A 21480-nucleotide genomic window follows, 5' to 3' on the forward strand; every position below is an offset into this window, starting at 1 on the left:
TTCAACGTATTAAACACACTGAGTCACTCAACAAATAGCTGCTACTTTCGTCTGAGATGTCTTCAAATTCTATACAACAACCCTTTAAGTGTGAGACATAGCATATTATCCAGTATATGAAAAATAAGCTTATTCAAACATCAGGGACAGAGCCATGAGAACACGCCTGTCAATAGGGATTGCAATGCAGAATATGGACAAAAGGGGACTGCTAATGGACCGATGCAATTTTATAGAGAATTTAAGATATCCAGAATATCCTTATTGGTCAATGTTAATCAATCCTATCTTATTTTAAATAGATCAGTTAAGAGGGCAGAATGGAAGTGGAAGATGGTTCATTAAATCTGAACGTTAAGAATAAGAAGGTATTGAAAATAATGTTTGGATTAGCCTTGAATTTTACGTAAAAAAACCACTTATGTGGCTCCAAGAGGAGAGTTCATTACATAAACCAGAAAAGGCTTCCATGAAGTTGCTTAAAGGCAGAAAATGTACAACCGCTTGGCTTTCTTCAATTCCACACCTCTACAACTCTGAATCACATGGCCCTTTAGGTATTGAAGGATGCAGAGAACTACTTTGGCCACCAGGTGGCAGCACATCTCTATTCCCTCATACAAGGGCAAACAAACACTCAAAACAGAATACAGGTGTTAATAACGATATGCAATGTAAATACCTTGCATCTGAAATATTACACTGCAAATATAATAGAGTTAGGAGGTAAAACAAGGTTGGAGCAGATGACTCAGACCTATGCAACTTTGTAACCAGGGCACTAACCAAACAAAAATATTAGCACAGTTCAGGCTCTGTGGCTCATGCCTATAATCCCAGTGCTTTGGGAGGCTGAGGCAGGAGGATCACTTGAGGCCAGGAGTTAGAGATTAGCCTGGGCACCATAGCAAGACCTTGTTGCTACAAATTTTTTTTTTTAAATTGGCTGGGCGTGGTGGGGCATGCCTGCAGTCCCAGCTACTCTGGAGACTGAGGCAGGAGGATCACTTGAGCCTGGGAGGTTAAGGCTATAGTGAGCTGTGATCAGGCCACTGCACTTCAACCTGGGAAAAAGAGCAAGACCCAGACTCAAAAAAAAATTAACACAATGAAAAAAGACTGTTCAATTCTTAAAAACTCTTCAGAATCCCAATAAAAAACATAGCATATTAAGTAAAGGGATAGAGACAGGTTGAGGCAACTTAGGGCAAAATGTACAATAACTGGGAAGATCTCACAATATGAATTTCCAAAACAGAAAACAGGACCAAGCCAGGCCCAGAGGGGAAGCATGTGGTGAAGGGGCACCCTGGACACTACTGAATTTCTGGGTGTTCACCTAGGTCAGTGAACACAGTATTCTAGCACTATTTACTTGGTTGCACAAAACATTAACATGCTGGGGAAGGCTGTGGAAGGGTACAACTTTTGCTTCCTCCTGCCATCGTTCTCCCATCTGCCCACGTCAGGCGAGCTAATTCACGACAGAGAGAGGCACACTGAGGGACCATGGGCGACTCACCTGCAGTCAAGTAGGCATAATAGCACTGGGACCACCTGGACTCATTTTTTAGCCTCTCAAAGGAATCAAATGCATCCTTGAAATTGAGCTCTATCATGCTGCACCAACCTATGAAAGAAATATTTTTAGCACATGACCCTAAAGTTCTGAGCTCTATGACCCATATTTAAGCCATGAGTCTCTGATATGCCGATCATTCTCTGTGCATGTTCTATGAAATGCGTAAAAAACTTTAACCTGAAAATCTAAGAAATTATTTTTTCCCTTAAATACTTTCAATGTAAAGTTTGAATTAGACAAGGCACTTAGGTTTGAGTCAGACAACCAATAAAACAGCACAGAAGAGAATGGCATAAAGATTTCTAGAAAGACACTCCAATTTACATCCTAACAGTCGTGAGGTTAACCCAAGCACAGCAGTACTTCTCCAAGAGTACACACAGGTGCAATAAGAAACAGTGGAAGCAACACCACTCAATTATGTACTCAGTGACTACCACTCATTCTTTTTTTTTTTAGACGGAGTCTTGCTCTGTCGCCCAGGTTGGAGTGCAGTGGCACGATCTCGGCTCACTGCAACCTCTGCCCCCTGGGTTCAAGCAATTCTCCTGCCTCAGCCTCCCAAGTAGCTGGGATTACAGGCACCCACCACCATGCCCGGCTGATTTTTGTAATCTTAGTAGAGACAGGGTTTCGCCATGTTGGCTAGGCTGGTCTTGAACTCCTGACCTCAAGTGACCTGCCCACCTCAGCCTCCCAAAGTGCTGGGATTACAGGTGTGAGCCACCGTGCTCGGCCTACTCATTCTCAAAACTTTATAAGATCTAGACAGCAAGCCAATGAGAAATTAGGCATTTCCCTACCTTCCCTCAGCACGCTGGTAGTGAAAGAACCCCACCTTCCCGGATCAAAACAGTTAGATGGGCATTCTAGTAAGGAACTTCAGCAACTAAAATGTAAAGGATTTTATTCCCACTTTTCATCACAGTATCCCCCATCACCTGAGCCCCTAATGTGTGCCAATGCTGTGGTAAGCACTTCATGTAACGCTCTCTAATCCTTATGACAACCTTGCAAAGGTGGCTAATAGTGTCCTTGTATTAGCAAGGACTAATCCTATGCCTGTAATCCTAGCACTCTGGGAGGCTGAGGTGGGAGGATCGCTTGAGCCCAGGAGATCCAGACCAGCTTAGGCAACATGGTGAAACCCCATCCCTATAAAAAATTAGCCAGGCGTGATGGTGCACGCCTGTCATTCCAGCTACTTGGGAGACTGGGGTGGGAGGATCACCTGAGTCGTGGAGGTCTGGGCTGCAATGAGCTGAGACTGCACCACTGCACTCCAGCCTGGATGACAGAGTGAGACCTTGTCTTATAAAAAAAAAAAACAAAAAAAAACACTAAGGTATCAAGAGGTACGTTACCTGCTGAAGCCATACAGCTAAGAAGGAAGAACTGTGGATCAAAATCCAACACACTTTCCTTTACATGATACTGCCTCCATAAAAAAAAAATTCTGTTATCAGGTGCATCACTACGTAATTGTATAAACTGAGACTTGCCATTTAAACTGTGGGAGGAAGAGTGGGTGAGATATACACTTCAGAAAATTCACTGTCAAATTCTATGGGATGTGATGTTGACATAGTTTAGAGTACAAATTTGGGCTTTTTTTTGAAACAGAGTCTCACTCTGTCACCCAGGCTGGAGTGCAGTGGTGGGATCTCAGGTCACTGCAACCTCTGCCTCCCGGGTTCAAGCCACTCTCCTGCCTCAGCCTGCTGAGTAGCTGAGATTATAGACACCCACCACCATGCCTGGCTAATTTTTGTATTTTTGGTAAAGACGGGGTTTCACCATGCTGACCTGGCTGGTCTCGAAGTCCTGGCTTTAGGCGATCTGCCCCCCTCAGCCTCCCAAAGGGCTAGGATTACAGGCGTGAGCCACCGTGCCCGGCCTGGGCTGATTATTTTTATCCTAGCATAGATAGCGGAGAAAGATTTGAATTAAATACAAAATAGAGATGGAAGGAAGCACTGACTCAGGAATAAGTCAGGAATAATTCAGGAGTAAGTCAGGAATAACTCAGAAATAAGTCGGGAATAACTCAGGAATAAGTCAGGAATAACTCAGAAAAAAGTACTAAACTCAAGCTTCTGAGCCTGAATTGGAAGCCCGAGTTACTACCAACTCCTGAGTTAACCTTCCTAAGGCCTGGGTTGGGTGATTTCTAAGATTCCTTCTGCTCTAACATCCTATCCTGTCATAGGACTTGAAATGATGCACCAACAAAAGGCCATCAAAGCTAGAGTTTTTCATTCAAGTTCTTTGAAACACATTTCATTCTATATTACGGCTACTAAGCAGAGCTCCAGCAGAGTGTAGAAGACACAAAAACACATTTTCCACTGGATTATACATCATTTCCTCTTTTTAAACCACAACAGGCATTTACAATGTAATACTGTTTATTGGGCAGTTCGCAATCTTTTGGTTTTCAGTTTTCCTTAAAAGGATTCAGGAAGACAATTGTGTCCACAGCAGGCAAAGCAAGTGGCAGGCAGCACAGGGCCTGATCCCCCCAAACTGACAGGTGTCAACTGCTTCCCTGAGCATTCTGTCTCCACTTCCCTGTCCCTCCGCAGAAAGCTTTTTAAGTCTCAATTTCCCTTTGGAGTCTCATCACTATCTCATCATTTCTCCTTTCTCTTTGCCTCTGTCATTCCTTTTTATGTGCTACATGATGTGACCCTGTAGCATTAGCTAAGCTGAAACTCTGAAAAGTCTGAGTCCCTTATTTAAAATTTTTTTTTGTTTCAAGTTCAAAGTTGTGTTTACTCTTCCCAGCACAATGGAGAAACTGTTACACAGAAAGATTTTGCAGTTACTAATGTAACAGGATCAGAGTTTTAATGCAGTCAGCAAAGACCCATAGCAACAATTCTGGAGGAGAATGGGGAAAATCTTAGGCAGATAAATCCTTCCAGGTTTGTTTGTGACTGTCTCTCCAGTAAGGGAGAAGCAGAAGGTGGCAGCTAACATGTATGGAGGGCCTTCCGTGCCAGGCCCCCTGCATGAGGTTTCACACGTCATGTCATCTAAACCTCACAGCAGCTACAAGGGGAGGCACCTTAACTCCAATGGCAACTATGTGGCTAGGAAGGTTTGGGCAACTTGTCCAAGGTCTCAGAGCTAGTTGGTGAAAAACACTGGGACTTGAGTCCAACTATCTCCTGTCTCCTATTTTTCTTCTCAAGTAAACATTGGTGGGAAGGAGGAACAAAGAGCTTTGAATTCTAATGCAGTCCAATAAGGTATTTCTGGTCATTTAATCAATTCATTTAACATCACCTATTATCCTAAAAAATCAAAATGCTGTAAAGAAAAAATGTTATAAAGACGTAATGAGAATCAGAGAGAAGTATCATTGCATGTGCTACGGGAATAACTGAAGTCCTTCTTACTACAGAAGGCACCGAGCATTTTGCAGACACACACCGAATGGCATGAAAGCTAAAATACTGCATTAATACTACTTCCTAACAAGAGGCTGGACAGACATTCCATATTTACCAATTTCATACAGACAGACATGTTGAATTTCTCTCTGGTCTACTGCAAGTTCCAAAGCAGTGTGGAAAGATGTCAAGGCACTGTTGATTTGACACTAAGGAGAAAAGGAAAACAGAATTACCATCTAAGATCTGTCAATAACATTACAATCATCATAATTCAAAAGCATCTTTTTCCTTCATAGTTATTTTAAACAGGTTAAGCAGTATAGAAGACAGTGGTTTAAAGATTGCTAGGAAAATACTCCAATTTGCCCCCAAACAGCTGTGAAATTAACCTAAGCCAGAGAACCTCTCCTTGCTCAGGTGTTAAGGGCTCAGCTCACACCCACCTTCTCCTTCACTCAGGTGGTAAAGGCTCAGCTCGCACCCGCCTTCTCCTTCAGCATTCTCTCATACTTGTACAGTAGGACGTGTTGGATTTTAATTGTTTGCTAATCTAGCTCCTTGTTACCACATAGGTGTGGAAAGGGAAGGGACTATATTTCATCCCCGTGTGCACCCAACCCTGGCCCAGAAGTCTCTCAATCGCTACTGAGTGAATGCACGAAGCCACTCCATTAGCCCGGTCCTCAGTGAGCTCTTCACCATACAGTTGATAGTTTGCTTCTATACCCTAGAATGCTGTTCTCCAATTGCTTCTGCTCATCAAATCTCCTCTCCCAACACTTCAGAAATTCCCTGAGGATCCAGATTACATTTCCAACATTTTCATTCACATAACACTGTCTGGGACCCAGCAAACTCTCAAATGTCTGCTCTACTTACTCCCAGTTAAATACATTTCGTTTTTCACTCCACTAAAGATCTCACTCAGGGTCTGCCAACACGATGCCACAAGTACCCAAGAGGAGCAGCTCAAAAGCATTATCAGGATTCAAAGCGTTAATCTTAGGCATTGAGAAATGCTAAATGTCACGTACATTAATAAATAAATCTTAAACACCCAGACGACGTGACAGCTTATTCTGAACGGTGCATGCATCTCTTTCTTGCTCTGCTGGTGCCAGGGCTCCTCTCACTGCCCTACACTTGCAGGGAGGTGGACTTCCCTCCCCTGGGCTTCCAGGTGTGTCTCCTGCTGCTTCCTCTATGCTCCCTCCCCCTTCAATGCTCCCTCCCCCTCCAATGCTCCCAACTGCCCATTCTCTCCACAGCCAGCCAGGTGGGGTGGAAGGGTCCTGGAGGAGAAGCTGCAGGCTTCTCAGAGGACGGGTCCCCCACCCACAGACCTGGGCTCCTTTCCTCGGCACGTCACTGCAGGAGGCCTCGGGGAAACAAGGGCACCCATGAGTCAGCAGGTGATCTTCAGGACAGCCTGTGACTAGGTAACACTGTCAGCCAAATGACTCATTAACCAAGGCCCAGCTGGATCAATAACTGTTCATGCCCCAAAGTAACACTCTCCTCTGTTGTCAGGAAGGTTGAAACTGCAGCATTCAATCCATTATCACCATTTATGAATGCTGACCAGGTAGCCACAGAACATACGCGCCACCGCATCCCTGATTCCTGTTCTCAGTAACTTAACGTCCAGTTGGAAGAAACCTCACAGCAATGGGAATCGCCCACAGCTCGGAAGGCAGACATTGACACTGACTGTTAGCACACAGCTCAAATACAAAACACCAAGGTTAAAAAAAAAATCAATCCTTTATGACGCAGGAATGTGTGCATGAGTGCGTGTGTAGGTATCTAGACACTCATGTCACACCCTATGTCTAATTTTTCCCTTTTGGGATCAACAGTTCTTTTCCTGAATCAGATATGCACTCCATTTAGCACAGTTATACAGAAACCACAGCATTAGGGGGTTAGCTTGCACACATCTCTCTCACTTTGCTAAATTAATGACATAGTTCTCATATACAGAATGTTTCTAGATGGGCCATCACCACCGAGCTGTCCCCGCCGCTGTCCCTCACAGTACATGACAGTGCAACAGCACGCTGTCCTTCAGAGGACAGAAAATTAATCAGGAAACATTTACTGGGCAACCGCTATGTGCCAGGGACAGCCTCTGGAGATAAAAAGATGAGTCCACACAAAGCTTTGAATCTAAGTAAAGGAAAAAGAAATCCAGGTAGTATTTCAATCAAATCATTTCTCTTAACCCTTTCGAACTCTCTGAGGTAGGTATGTATTAATTCCATTTGTGGATGAAGAAAGTAAAGTTCAAAGAAGTTAAGGAGCTTGGTCAAGGTCAACAAGGTAACAATTGACTAGCAGTCAAAATTCTGCCCCAACTGCCTCTAAAGTGTGTTTTCTTTAGGGAGTGTGTATGCAGATGTGATTAAGTCAAGGATCCTGAGATGAGAGAGATTATCCTGGATTAGCCAGGTTGGCCCTTAATACAATCACATGTATCCTTCAAAGTGACACACATAGGAGAGAAGGGGACACTGTCAACCGTGGAGGCAGAGCCTGGAGTGATGCTGCCACAAGTCAGGGAAGGCCAGCAGCCACCAGAGGCTGGAAGAGGCAAGGAAGCGTTCACCCTGCAGCCTCCAGAGGGCTTGAAAGCACTGAGACCAGGTTGTGGAGCTCAATGGCATTATGCTGAGAGCAAGCAGAACTACAGAATTCATTCTAGTTCTATCCTGATCATTGAGTGAGGAATTATGATGAACAGCCATTAACACAGTTGAAATAGATTTTCCCATATTTTTCACCAAAAAAAAATATATATATATATTTTTAAAGACAGGGTCTTGCTCTGTCTCCTAGGCTGGAGTGCAGTGGCACATTCATAGCTCACTGCTGCCTCAATCTCCCAGGCTCAAGCGATACTCCCATCTCAACCTCCTAAGTAGCTGGGATTATGGACATGCACTGCTGTGTCTGGCTAAATTTTTTTTTAATTAATATTTTGTAGACAGGGATCTCACTATATTGCCCATGCTGGTCCCAAACTCCTGGGCTCAGGTGATCCTCCCACCTCGGCTTCCCAAAGTCCTGGGATTGTAAGCATAAGCCACCATGCCCAGTCTCACCAAAAAAATTTAAAAGAAAAAATGATCTGTGAGAGTTTTTTTCTTTTAGACAGAGTCTCGCTCTGTCACCCAGGCTGGAGTCAATGGCGTGATCTCGGCTCACTGCAACCTCTGCCTCCTGGGTTCAAGTGATTCTCCTGCCTCAGCCTCCTGAGTAGCTGGGACTACAGGCGTGTGCCGCTGCACCCGGCTAATTTTTTTTATTTTTAGTACAGATGGGGTTTCACCATATTGGCCAGGCTGGTCTTGAACTCCTGACCTCATGATCCATCCACGCACCTCGGCCTCACTTTGTGAGAAAGTGGTAGGATTATAGGTGTGAACCATCGTGCCCAGCCCATGATGGATATCTTAATTTGTCATCATAAAAACTCTCACAGAGGTCAGGCGCAGTGGCTCACGAGGTCAGGAGATCGACACCAGCCTGGCTAACATGGTGAAACCCCACCTCTACTAAAAATACAAAAAATTAGCCAGGCATGGTGTCCCAGCTACTCAGGTGGCTGAGGCAGGAGAATCATTTGAACCCTAGAGGTGGAGGTTGCAGTGAGCCAAGATAGCGCCACTGCATTCCAGCCTGGGTGACAGAGCGAGACTCCATCTCAAAAAAAAAAGTCTTTCTCTGGTCCACCATGGACCAGAAAAAGAATTATCTTCAACTGGATACTTGATTCACAGTTCAATTTTAAAGAAATACAGATACTCTGACCTCAAAAGCATTTTCTTTAAAATGGGCAGGTATAAAAAAGCCACTAGGCCAGGACTGACTTAGTGCCATCTAGGCTTTTGTCTCATTAATTATACCTGGACACACTGTGTCACAAAAACCACTCCAAGCCTTAGTTTCCTCACTAGTAAAATGAGAAACAATATTGGCTAGCTTTATCTGCTTCCAGCAAAAGCCATGAAGAACACAAAGCACAAACCTTTGCCAAATTAAGTAGAGCATATTTATTGACAAATTCACATCAGCATAATCTGCAGCCATGTCATTGTTACTAAAGATGGAGCATATTTTTCCAGTTATTCGAGCCTGCCCTCTTGTAGGTATATTCCTAGGTATTTTCTAGTTCTTCTAGCAACTGTAAGAGGTATTCATTGCTCCATTTTATTCTCTAAGTGAGTGTTGCTGGTATGTGGGAAAACTCTGGATTTTGGCAAGCTGATTTTGTGTATGTCACAATATCATCCTCTTAGGAGTTCTCTCTCATGTATATATATATATATATATGTTTAATTTCCTTGGATTTTCCATGGAGGTATTAAAATAATTTGCAAGTCACAGTACTGTCTCTCCTTCTACAACAAATTTGTTTGTTAATTGGCTAGGAGCACCAGTTAAAATACTGAATTATAACAGCACACTGCATTGCTGTCTTTAATGAGGCCACCATTAAATATGGTTTCACCATTAAATAGGGCTTGCTGCAAGTAGATGCCATTTTTTACTAAATAAGAAATTTCCTTCCCATTTATAGCTTACTAACAGTTTTTTTTAAATCTGGATTGAGTAGTACATTTTATTAAATACCATTGACAGGACTGTATGGTTTTATCAATTATTTCCTTAATGCAGGGAATAATAGGAACATATTACCTGAGGCTGAACCATGTCTGCCTTTTTGGAATAAGTCCTACTAGGTCATAATATAGCATTTTAAAATTACAATGTTGGATTTAATTTGCTAATATTTATTTAAAAAAAAATTTTTTTTTTTGAGACAGAGTCTTACTCTGTTGTACAGGCTTGACTGCAGTGGCGTGATCTCGGCTTGGCTCACTGCAATCTCTGCCTCCCGGGTTCAAGTGATTTTCGTGCCTTAGCCTCCCGATTAGCTGGGATTACAGGTGTGCACCACCAGACCCTGCTAATTGTTTGGAATTTTACTAGAGACAGAGTTTCACCATGTTGGCCAGGCTGGTCTCAAACTCCCGACCTCGGGTGATCCGCCTCCCTCAGCCTCCCAAAGTGCTAGGATTACAGACATGAGCCATTGCATCTGGCCTATTTAGAATTTCTATATTGGGAATGCATGATCAATCATTTTTCATTTAGTGCTTTACTCTTTGGTTATCAGGATAATGCCAGACTTGCAGAACCAGCTGCAAATATTTTCATATTTCCTGTGCTCTGAACTATATAAATAACTAGTTCACTTTTTAAAGCCATGCGTTTCAACTGAATAATTAAATGTTTAAATCGCTATAATTTAAATTTTTTTCTTAATGGCCACACAGTGTAACAAAGAATATTAGACTTTAGACAATACTACCCAATTCTAGGCCAACTTTATAATCAACACAAGTTTGAACCTTAGGAAATAATTTGCTTTGTTTATATTCTCAGGGGATGTTGAATTTTTTTAATTTTCAAGTTTAATTATTGTTATTATTATTATTTGAAACAGGGTCTTGCTCTGTTACCCAGGCTGGAATGCTTGAACTTCTGGGCTCAAGCAATCCTCCCACCTCAGCCTCCTGAGTAGTTGGGACTATAGGTGCACACCACCAATCTGGCTAATCCTTTAACTTTGTGTGTGTTTTTTATTTATTTATTTTCTTTTGGAGAGACGGGGGTCTTGCTATGTTTCTCAGGCTGTTCTCAAACTCCTGGCCTCAGGCAGTCCTCCTGTGTTGGCCTCCCAAAGCACTGGGATTACAGGCATGAGCCACAGCACTCAGCTGGGATATTGAAACAAATTTCATTTAAGTATAATACTCTTAGGAAAGGTATCTTGTCTTTAAAAATAAGTGTCACCTGTTAATAGTGGTGGGAAATAATCCACAATATTGTTTTCCAACATTCTGAACATACACTCACAGTAAATGGCAATTAAGTTTCCTACCAATTGTTTCAGACTCACCAGGAGAATTCCAGATTTTATCTAACAGGCACAATTAAGATCGTTTAAGATTCTATCATAAATACACAAGAATGTACTCTTGCCTAATATCCAAACAAACACATGCGTGTTCTGTGGCAAGAGAAGGGACAAAAAGAAATAAACCATGTACTATAAAGGGATGGAGCAACTACAGGTGACATTTTCCACACAATTAAAAAATTCAAGCTATTCTTGATATTTCCATACTAATGTACTTTTAAAGCCCTATATAAAGATCTCAACATATAAATATGAAGATACAAAAAAGTCCGAATGATTTTCAGAGTCAACACATGAAGCCTGGGGTGTACTAATATTCCTTATTGTTCTATTGGAAAATGCTCACCAGTAATACCTAAATGAGAGGACTTGCTGAACTCAGCTACCCAGCAAAAGGTTCCATGTCTAGAGTTGCAAAAAGAGTAGAAATGGAAACAAGGCCGAGTTCTTTTGGGGATTTGGCCCAGACTATATTGCCAAAGGGATGTCAAGTTCCAGCCCTCCCCGAATCTGTAACACAAGATTCTGCTTCCCAAGTGAGCAGTTTCCTTTCGTGCCACCTCCAAATCATATTTAACATTAAATGACAAAAAGCTCACATGCACAAAGGTTTCAGTTGAGCCCTGTCTGCTGGCGTTAAAATAATGTTGGTGTCACTTCAATCTGTTGGGTTAAACATCGGACAAGAGGTGACTTTTGCAGGGACAAATCACAGAACACAATAGTCACTTGTTCCCCAATTCTATACCTTTGATGTGCATTTCCCTTTGAGAATGTTCAAATCTGTTAGATAAATAAGTTTGCAGTTTGTAAAACATAAGCACATTCTATTTTAAGATGTTTTAAGCAACTAGTAAGTAAAAAGCCTGTTAGAGTCTGAGCAACATGGTGAAACCCCATCTCTACAAAAACACAAAAAATTAGGTGGGCTTGGTGGCACATGCCTGTAGCCCCACCTACTTGGGAGGCTGTGGTGGGAGGATCGCTTGAGCTGGGAGGTCGAGGCTGCAATGAGCTGTGATTGTACCACTGTACTCCTGCCTGGGTGGCAGAGGGAGACCCTGTCTCAAAAACAAAAGTTTGTTAGTGTATTAGTCTATTTTCATACTGCTTATAAATAAATACCTGAGACTGGGTAATTTATCAAAAAAGAGAAGTTTAATGGACTCACAGTTCCACATGGCTGGGGAGGCCTTGCAGTCACGGCAGAAGGCGAAGGAGGAGCAAAGGAACATCTTACATGGTGGCAGGCAAGAGAAGTGCAGAGCAAAAGAGGGGAGAAGCCCCTTATAAAACTATCAGATCTCGTGAGAACTCACTCACTATCACGAGAACAGGATGAGGTAAACTGCCCCCATGATTCAATTATCTCCACCTGGCCCCTCCCATGACACATGGGGACTATGGGAACTACAATTCAAGAGGAAATTTGGGTGGGGACACAGCCAAAACATATCAGTTAGAATAGGCAAAATTCATGAGATGTATTTAGAATAAAAGAAGCACTCAGAAAGTAGAGTGTGCATGCGTGTGTGTGTGTGTGTGTGTGTGTGTGTGTGAGAGAGAGAAGGATGAAAGGCCTAAGAGATATCTAATATTCGTGAGGTATTTGGGAGCTAACTAGACATGAGATTAAACATACAAACAATGCTAAATATTTAGAATACTAAATATACATGAGAACTTAATATTCATGAGGTCTTAATTTGACCATCCACTGGTGACACCCATTCAGGCACCAGGTATCCTCTGCCCAGTAAAACACCAATAAAACCCAGCAAAAGGTTCCATGCCTAGAGTTGCAAAAAGAATAGAAATGGAAACAAGGCCGAGTTCTTTTGGGGATTTGGCCCAGAATATATTGCCAGGTATCCTCTGCCTGTCGGGCACGGTGGCTCACACCTGTAATCCCAGCACTTTGGGACACTGAGGCGGGCGGATCACTTGAGGTCAGGAGTTCGAGACCAGCCTGGCCAACATGGTGAAACCCCGTCTCCACTAAAAATACAAAAATTAGCCAGGCATGGTGGCATGCACCTGTCATGACAGCTTCTCAGGAGGCTGAGGCAGGAGACTTGCTTGAACCCAGGAGGTGGAGGTTGCAGTGAGCCAAGATAGTGACTGCACTGGGTGACAGAGCCAGACTCCGTCTCAAAACAAAACAAAACAACCCATGGCTGTCCATCAGTCTGCTGCACTATGGCCAGGTGTGCTCATCCCCATGGGTCTCTGATAAATTATGTGCCACAGCCCAGGATACCCTCCACCTGCAGGCCCCCTCTCTCAAACACAACACTGGTCCTCCTAACCACGTCAGTGAGGAAGAGGGATGTGCAGAGGGAGGGAGGACACTGCACATCGCACACCCCAGCACCCAGGTCGCACAGTCCTCCCACCCACCCCGCCTGCAGCCTCCCCTGAGAGTGCTAACTGATGCTTTCTTTATCCCCTGGCTGTTCACTGAGCAATTTACATCAATTCAGTAAACTGCGTGATTGCAGCCCATTTTAATTTGGTGTGAGAATCTTTCTGTTCTGAGACCTCTGGAAGAATGTGTAGGTGATGCACTTGGAGGCGGCTAGGGCACCAATGGCATCTGCATAAAAAGGGAGAGAAACGCCCAGTTGCCTGTGGGGAGACACTAATTGGCACTGGATGTCAACCGTTATGGATTGAATTGTGTCCCTCCAAATTCATGTTAAAGTCCTAACCCCTACATCAGAATGTGACCTTATTTGGAAATAAGGGTTGTTGAAGATGTGATGAGCTAGGTTTAGATCAGGTCACACTGGAGTAGGGTGGGTCCTGACTCCCTCATAAAGTGGGAGAATGCAGACGCGGAGCCCAGTGCAAAGAGAGAACACCACGCGGAGGCGGAGACAGAGATGGGGGTGACACTTCTACAGGCCAGGACGTGGCAAAGCTTGCCAGCAAGCCCCAGAAGCCAGGAGCGAGGAATGGAACAGGCTCTCCCTCACGGCCCTCAGAGGAACCAATTCTGCTGACTCTAATATTGGACATCTAGCCCAGGGCTGGGGGACAATACATTTTTGTTGTTTAAGTCCCCAGTTTGTGATACTTTGTTATGGCAGCCATAGGAAACGAAGACACCAACGGTCAGGGGTGTCCCTTCTTTGGGGATCCGTTCACCTCTGCCCACCATCACCCATGTGGTGGCATGGAAGTATCTTTCTCTGGTGTAAGGGCAAGGGTGAGCACCTGACTCAAGTGAGGCAAGTCACAGTGCTCCCCACACCCCACTCAGAAGCCACCACTGGAGTTCTCACAGGTGACGAAGGTGGGCCAGTGTGGTGCCTGCCTACAAGTGTGTGTGTGCATGTATGTGTGAGTACAGGCATGTGTGTGTGTGTGCGCATATGTATTTCATATATGCATGCCTATATAATACATTTATTTCCCTCTTAGGTTGGCAAATTATAACAGTAATTTGTATAAATACCCGATCATCAGCCATAAAGATTTTATCAACTTTCCATATGTACCAACAGTTTGTAAAGGGTCAATTTCCCTGTATCTTTTATTCACACTGAATGTTTTCAGTATTAGCCAACCATTTTTCCATGTTGTTTTAATTTGCATTTCCTGGATTTTTGCAAGGTTCACATGTTATTGGCCATGTGTATATCTTATTTCCTGACTTCCCAGCTTAGGTGTTTTGGTATTTTTCTTTTTCTGTGCTTTTATTTATTTATCCTTCCGTTATGTCCTAATTTTGAAAGAACTCTTTCTATACTAAAGATGCTAACCTTTAGTAGGTTAGCATCCAGGGTTTTTTCTTTTTTTGAACTTTGCTTACAATATTTTTACAATACAGAAGTTTATTTTTATGTAAATTCTATCAATCTTTTGATCAATTTTATCAATCCTTTTCTTAATATGTTTTGGTTTTAGAGTTATGTTTAGAAAGTCCTTGATGGGGGAGATGGAGCTTTTAATACTACTGGTGATGTGGAATTCATAAATTTCGCATAATTAGGGAACTGTTTCTACATGCCATAAATATGGCTGCTCCCATTCTGACAAAAGCCCAGGAGCTACAGAAACATAACCATCATCACAGCACGGCTGCAAGGAAAAGAACAAGAGACTGTACTTTGTATTCATTAATCACACACTACACACACACACACACACATACTACACACACACACACACACACATATATATATATATATAAACACCCTGCTCCCTAAGCGCTGGGCACTGGTCTAGGCATTTGAGATAAAGCAGTGGCCCAAACGAAGTCTCTGTCCTCGTGGAGCTTATGTTCTCATTCTAATGGGGAGGGGCAGACAATAAACAAATAACAAAAAAACCCCTTCACGCAGAGTGTCCCGAGAGAAGTCTCTGGGCAGGGATGAGGTGGGTGGTCTCCCTGGGAGGTGACTCTGAACAAACTCAAGGAAGTGAGGAACCGGTGACAGCAGATATCAAAGGTAAAAATGTCCTAGGCAGGACCCAGAAAGCACAAAGGCCCCGAGGAAGGAAGGAGGCCAGTGGGGCAGGGGTGGAGTGGGGATGGCCATAGTGGGTGGGCAAGGAGGCTGCAGAGGCAACAGGGGGTCAGTTCATGCAGGCCCTGATGACCATTATAAGAATTTGGGATTTGGGGCTGGGTGCGGTGGCTCATGCCTATAATCCCAGCACTTTGGGAGGCCAAGGTGGGTGGATCACTTGAGGTCAGGAGCTCAAGACCAGCCTGGCCAACATGGTGAAACCCAGTCTCTACTAAAAATACAAAAATTAGCCGGGCGTGGTGGCAAGTGCCTATGATCCCAGCTACTCGAGAGGCTGAGGTAGGAGAATCGCTTGAACCCAGAAGCTGGAGGTTGCAATGAGCCGAGATGGCACCACTGCACTCCAGCCTGGGTGACAGAACAAGACTCCGTCTCAAAAAAAAAAAAAAAAAAAAAAGAGAGAGAGAATGTGGGATTTCGCACTGAATGGGAAGGGGAGTTATTTAAGGGTTTTGTACAGAGAGATGACATAATGTAACTTAAATTTTACTAACGAAGTTACTTTGACAGATAGAGCAGACTGCAGGGCAAGAAGAGCAAAAGCAGGGAGTCAGGATGATGTGACCATCCAGGAGAAAAACAGTGTTGGCTGGAACTGGGGCAGGAGGAGGGGCAGGTGGGAAGGGCAGAAAGAAGTGGCCTCTGAAATTCCTAATTCATTAATAAAACTCCATATAGTATAAGAAAGTGACTCTCCAATGTGAACAACATCACATGTGAAAGAGACACATACAGCAGATAAAAGCTGATGCTGACCTTGAAATACACGCCCTATAGGAGACAAGGTAGGGGAGTTCAGTGAGTTCCTAAGAACCAGACCACATGCGTGCTGTTTGTTACTGCTGGCTATGCAGACCAACTGCAGATTAGTGAATTACACACAGATTTTCATACCACAAGGATGTTCTGCACATCTCCATTTGTCCTTTCAGGATCTGTATAAATTTCTGACATAAGAACACCTCCAGTGCCTACTGTGAATGACTATTTAGAAGACAGATCTCCAACTGATAATTATAGTCAATAATACTCAGGTATTGAGCAAATGTAAATAGTGTATATTTCTGGAATGCAAGACGTTTATCTGTACCTTGACATACTTTTGTACTTCACCACATTCTCAAATGAATATGACTTATTTAGACAGAATGAGGCAGTTGGAAATTAACATTCTGATGTGGAGCAAGGAGAGGCTAAGTGAAGAGCCTTTTTTTCTTTTTTTTTTTTCCAGACAAGGTCTCACTCTGTTGCCCAGGTTGGAATGCAGTGGCGTGATCATGGCTCCCTGCAACCTCCGCCTCCTAGGCTCCAGGGATCCTCCCACCTCAGCCTCCCGAATAGGTGGGACTATGTGCACACCACGCCTGGCTAATTTTTGTATTTTTTGTAGAGACAGGGTTTCGCCATGTTGCCCAGGCTGGTCTCAAACTCCTGGGTTCAAGCAATCCTCCCACCTCGGCCTCCCAAAGTGGGAGTGTACAGGCGTAAGCCAGCACACTGGCCTAGGTAAAGAGCTTTTAAGCAAAGCTGCTTTAATAAGCTTATCCTGGTCTCATCATCTTCATCAGAGGGGCCAACATGTGGGGTGCTCTTAACCCTGTGCCTGGTAAGATGGCAAACCTTCCTCGTGGGCCAGGTGTACAATCTCCAGGCCTCACTGAAGGCCACATAGCCTTTGAGGTGGAGCCCAAAACAGGAATCTGCTCAGTCTGACTCCAGAGCCAGCACTGTGGACCTCCCCGCTCCACAGCCTCCTCATCCTAAAGACAGTCCCCACCTCTCCAGTCGTCTCCACCCACAGCAACCACCCATTCACTTGGTGCTTTTTCTTGCTTTTTTGTGTATGCACACTGCTTTCTTCATAACTGAATTGCATGTTTCTTGTGGGCAGGGAATTTTCATCCCCAGAAGGCCTTTCACATTACAGCCAATAAATACTTGATTATGTACAAATAATGGATAGAGTAGTTATGTTTTCAGCATCTCCACATGAATGAATAGCAATCGCCTTGAAAAGTGAGTTATGCAGCTGAATCCACCACTAATGGTAGAAGAAATGAACAATGCACCAATTACAAAATTTCCTTGGTCTCTCAACAGTTATGGCAGGATTTTGACATTTGTGATGGAAAGTGCTTCGTAGTGGGATTTACAATTCAGACATGATTTTGTCTAGATAGGAAAGGAGCACTTGATAAACTAACCCTGTGCTTAGTGCTTTACCCTTCCCAGGCTGCATTATTGAAGGATGACATCTTCTCCTAATGGGAGGTACTGCCTTCTTTTTTACAGATGAGGGTACAGGCTCAGAAAGCTGGGCTAGGCCAGTAAGTTGAAGACCCCATTTTGAGATGAGCCTAGTGCTCTCTCCACTACACCAAAATGCCTTTTAAAATGATGGGAAAAATGTATGTGAAACATAGCAGTAAGTTTAAAAGAAATGTGCTTATGTTAAAGATGTTATCAAAGAATTAAAAATAACAGCAAAGAAGATAACGCAAAGAATTAACTCAGAAAAACAAAAATCATAGAAATACAGAATACACTAGTCTACAAACACAGCCATACAACTCCAATGAAGACAGCATTTCAAGACAAACAGATAAACCTAGAAAGCCAAGAAGACCTAATATGTGTCAAGACTGGCATAAGAGAAACAAACCAAAGTTATAATCAGCAAAGTGACACTGAATGTTTGCTAGACCTGAATGACACTCTCTGTAAAAGGTGTTCAACGGGCAAGCTGCTATGTGGAATTTTTTTTTTTTTTTTTTTTTTTTTTTTTTTTTTTGAGACGGAGTCTCACTCTGTCGCTAGGCTGGAGTGCAGTGGCACAATATCGACTCACTGCAATCTCCACCTCTTGGGTTCAAGCAATTCTCCTGCCTCAGCTGAGTTTTAGTAGAGATGGGGTTTCACCATGTTGGCCAGGATGGTCTCAATCTCTTGACCTGGTGATAAGCCTGCCTTGGCCTCCCAAAGTGCTGGGATTATAGGTGTGAGCCACAGTGCCCAGCCAGTTTTTTTTTTTTTAAATGAAAAATTAAAGCCAAGTTGTAAAAGCAGAAATAATCCCAGGTAGTTAGTTTTGAAGATTTTATTACCAGCTTTATTGAGATATAATTCACAAACCAGAAAATTCATCCTTTTCAAGTATAAAATTAAGTGGTTTTTAGTATATTCACAGAACCATAACATTTGAAAGTTGGAAGAGATCTCACAAATTATCTAGCCTACTGCTTCCCAAAGTATGTTCTACCGAACGCTTCCAGTCTCACAGGCTACAGTATAAATAGGAATTTTCCCGGTCAAATAAGCTGGTTAAACATAGCATCCCTGCATATTCTTATCTTCCCCTTGGAGAATCACAGTGCAAAACTAAAGCCTGGGAGAAGTCCCAGGATATCCCAATTAACCCAACACAGAACCTCTTTTCATGGGACATGTACTAACAGGCCATCAAATCAGTGAGACTGGGCTAGTGCTTCAGAAAACCCTGACTTATTCCAACCCTCTAACATTCCTGGTGAATAAAAAGAACACCAGAGAAGGTCCACTGGTTTGAGGTCTCCCACCTCTTCCAAATGCCTGATGTGAGAGCAACCATTAGGAAATAATTTTTACTGTTTATGGCAGAGCCAAAGCTAGAAACTAGATCCACAGACTTGTAGTCCAATGTTCTCTCTACAATGCCACACACTAAAAACTGAAGCTCGGAAGTCCTATGTCAATAAATGCCCTCCACTCTGGCCACAACCCTAAGAACAGTCACACTGTAGTGCCACTGTCATTACAGCCAACGACTGGGCACTCACTCCAAGCCTTGTGCTGCACATGCCTCCTGGGTTGCCTCGCTGAATCCTAACAGCTAAACTGTGCCAAGGTACCACTGGGGTCCCCATCTCACTGAGGAGGGAAGCAAGGCTTAAAGAGGTGAAGGGCCAAGGTCACTCGGCCAGAGTGGAGGGGCCAGGATTCGTCCCAACAGTGGCCTCCAGGGGTGAGCCCTAAACCCCGAGCTTCTGCCAGGCAGAGGACAAGGGCCACAGTCTCAGAGTAGGCCTTCCACACAGTTTATTAAAGGATGTAAGATGAATCATAATCATAATCAGATAATTAAGACACATCACAATGAACATTTCATAAAACCTTCAGGCTCCCTAAACACCCTGAATGTGATCAAATTCCTAATCCCAGAACACAAATATCGAACTATTCTAATACAACAAATGTGTTCTGATAAACTATTAAGAAAAACTATAAGGCTGAGCGCGGTGGCTCATGCCTGTAATCCCAGCACTTTGGGAGGCCGAGGCGAGCGGATCACGAGGTCAGGTGCTCGAGACCACCTGGCTAACACGGTGAAACCCCACCTCCACTAAAAATACAAAAAATTATCTGGGCGTGGTGGCAGGCGCTTGTAGTCCCAGCTACTCCGGAGCCTCAGGCAGGAGAATGGCGTGAGCCCGGGAGGCGGAGCTTGCAGTGAGCAGAGATGGCGCACTGCACTCCAGCCGGGGCAACAGAGCGAGACTCCGTCTCAAAAAAAGAAAAGAAAAACTATAAAACAAGCTAAGTTAAGGGAAACTAGAAACAATGGAAATTTAAAAATGAGTTGATTAAAAAATCAATCTCTCTCTCTCAAAACCAATATGATAATCCAAAAGCTTAATCATAAAACTAAGAAAACACAAATTAGTCTAATAAAATAATACCACATTTTTACAGATCTGAAACTAGTATTCAGTTATATATTTGGAAAGTAATAAGTAGAAATGGAAAACTATAATATAAAACTAAAATGGATATAAGTAACTATGTATTAACATTACAGAAGAAATAAGGGAAGTTATTAAAAAACTGATTTCAAAAGGGATTTCACAGCAGTAAGTTACATAAGAATTCCTTCCAATGTTTAATGGCAGTTTAATTACTTTAAGTGATCTGTTTCTCCAAAATATGGAGATATAAGAAAGAAAGCATATAAAAAAGATATGCTTTTAGCCAAATCATTAAAAACAAATCAGGTTTATTCCTAAAGCCTAGTAAAAACAAGTCCCAGAAATATTTATATTCACATTTAAATACATATACATATTAATTGCTAAGTTACATATATCAGTTATATATTATATATAACATTGTTATGGATTGAATGCTCCTGCCTCACAAAATTGATACATGAAATCCTAACCCTCACTGGAACTGTATTAGGAGGTGGGAGTTTTGTGAGGTTATCAGATCATGAGGGTGGAGCCCTCATGAATGCAATTTGTGCCCTCATAAAAGAGACCCCTGAGAGCTCTCTAGCCCCCTTTCCACCATCTGAGAACACAGTGAAAAGTCATCATCTATGAACCAGGACATGGTCCTCACTAGACACCCAATCTTCTGGCACCTTGATCTCATGCCTCCAGAACTGTGAGAAATAAAAGTGTGTTGTTTTAGTCACCCAATCTATGGTATTCTTTAATGGAAGCCCAAACTAAGACATATATAGATATATATATATATATATCTACATATGTATGTGTGTGTGTGTGTGTATATATATACATATCTATCTATATATATATACACACACCTATATATACACACACATACATACACACGCACGCACACACGTTTTATATATATATGCATATATGTGTGTGTGTGTGTGTGTATATATATATATATATACACACACACACAGACACATTTCTGTAACTTATTAGCCAATAAAAGCAGTGGGATATACTAGAAAAAACACTGGATTAAAAAAAGAAAGCCTGGGCTGGGCGCAGTGACTCATGCCTGTAATCCCAGCACTTTGGGAGGCTGAGGTGGGCAATCACTTGAGGTCAGGAGTTCGAGACCAGCCTGGCCAACATGGCAAAACCCCATCTCTACTAAGAATACAAAAATTAGCCAGGTGTGGTGTTGGGCACCTGTACTCCCAGCTACTCAGGAGGCTGAGGCAGGAGAATT

At 43.0% G+C, this 21480-nt stretch overlaps 1 protein-coding gene across 3 annotated transcripts in view; it reads right to left on the reverse strand.

The window, feature by feature from the left end:
• Positions 1 to 21480, reverse strand: part of TTC39C (tetratricopeptide repeat domain 39C) — a 121315-nt gene that overhangs the window by 15736 nt on the left and 84099 nt on the right. For 2 of the 3 annotated variants that reach the window (XM_012506333.2, XM_030810641.1), the window contains exons 7-8: positions 5096 to 5189; positions 1523 to 1630 (exon numbers count right to left, since the gene is read on the reverse strand). In XM_012506333.2, coding sequence (XP_012361787.2) covers positions 1523 to 1630; positions 5096 to 5189 — 202 coding nt within the window. Of the gene's footprint in view, positions 1 to 1522; positions 1631 to 5095; positions 5190 to 6013; positions 6141 to 21480 lie in introns of those variants that run through there. The other variant, XM_012506334.2, reaches the window with a different exon arrangement.

This window comes from Nomascus leucogenys, chromosome 4, assembly GCF_006542625.1.
Source record: "Nomascus leucogenys isolate Asia chromosome 4, Asia_NLE_v1, whole genome shotgun sequence".
NCBI classification, from domain to species: domain Eukaryota; kingdom Metazoa; phylum Chordata; class Mammalia; order Primates; family Hylobatidae; genus Nomascus; species Nomascus leucogenys.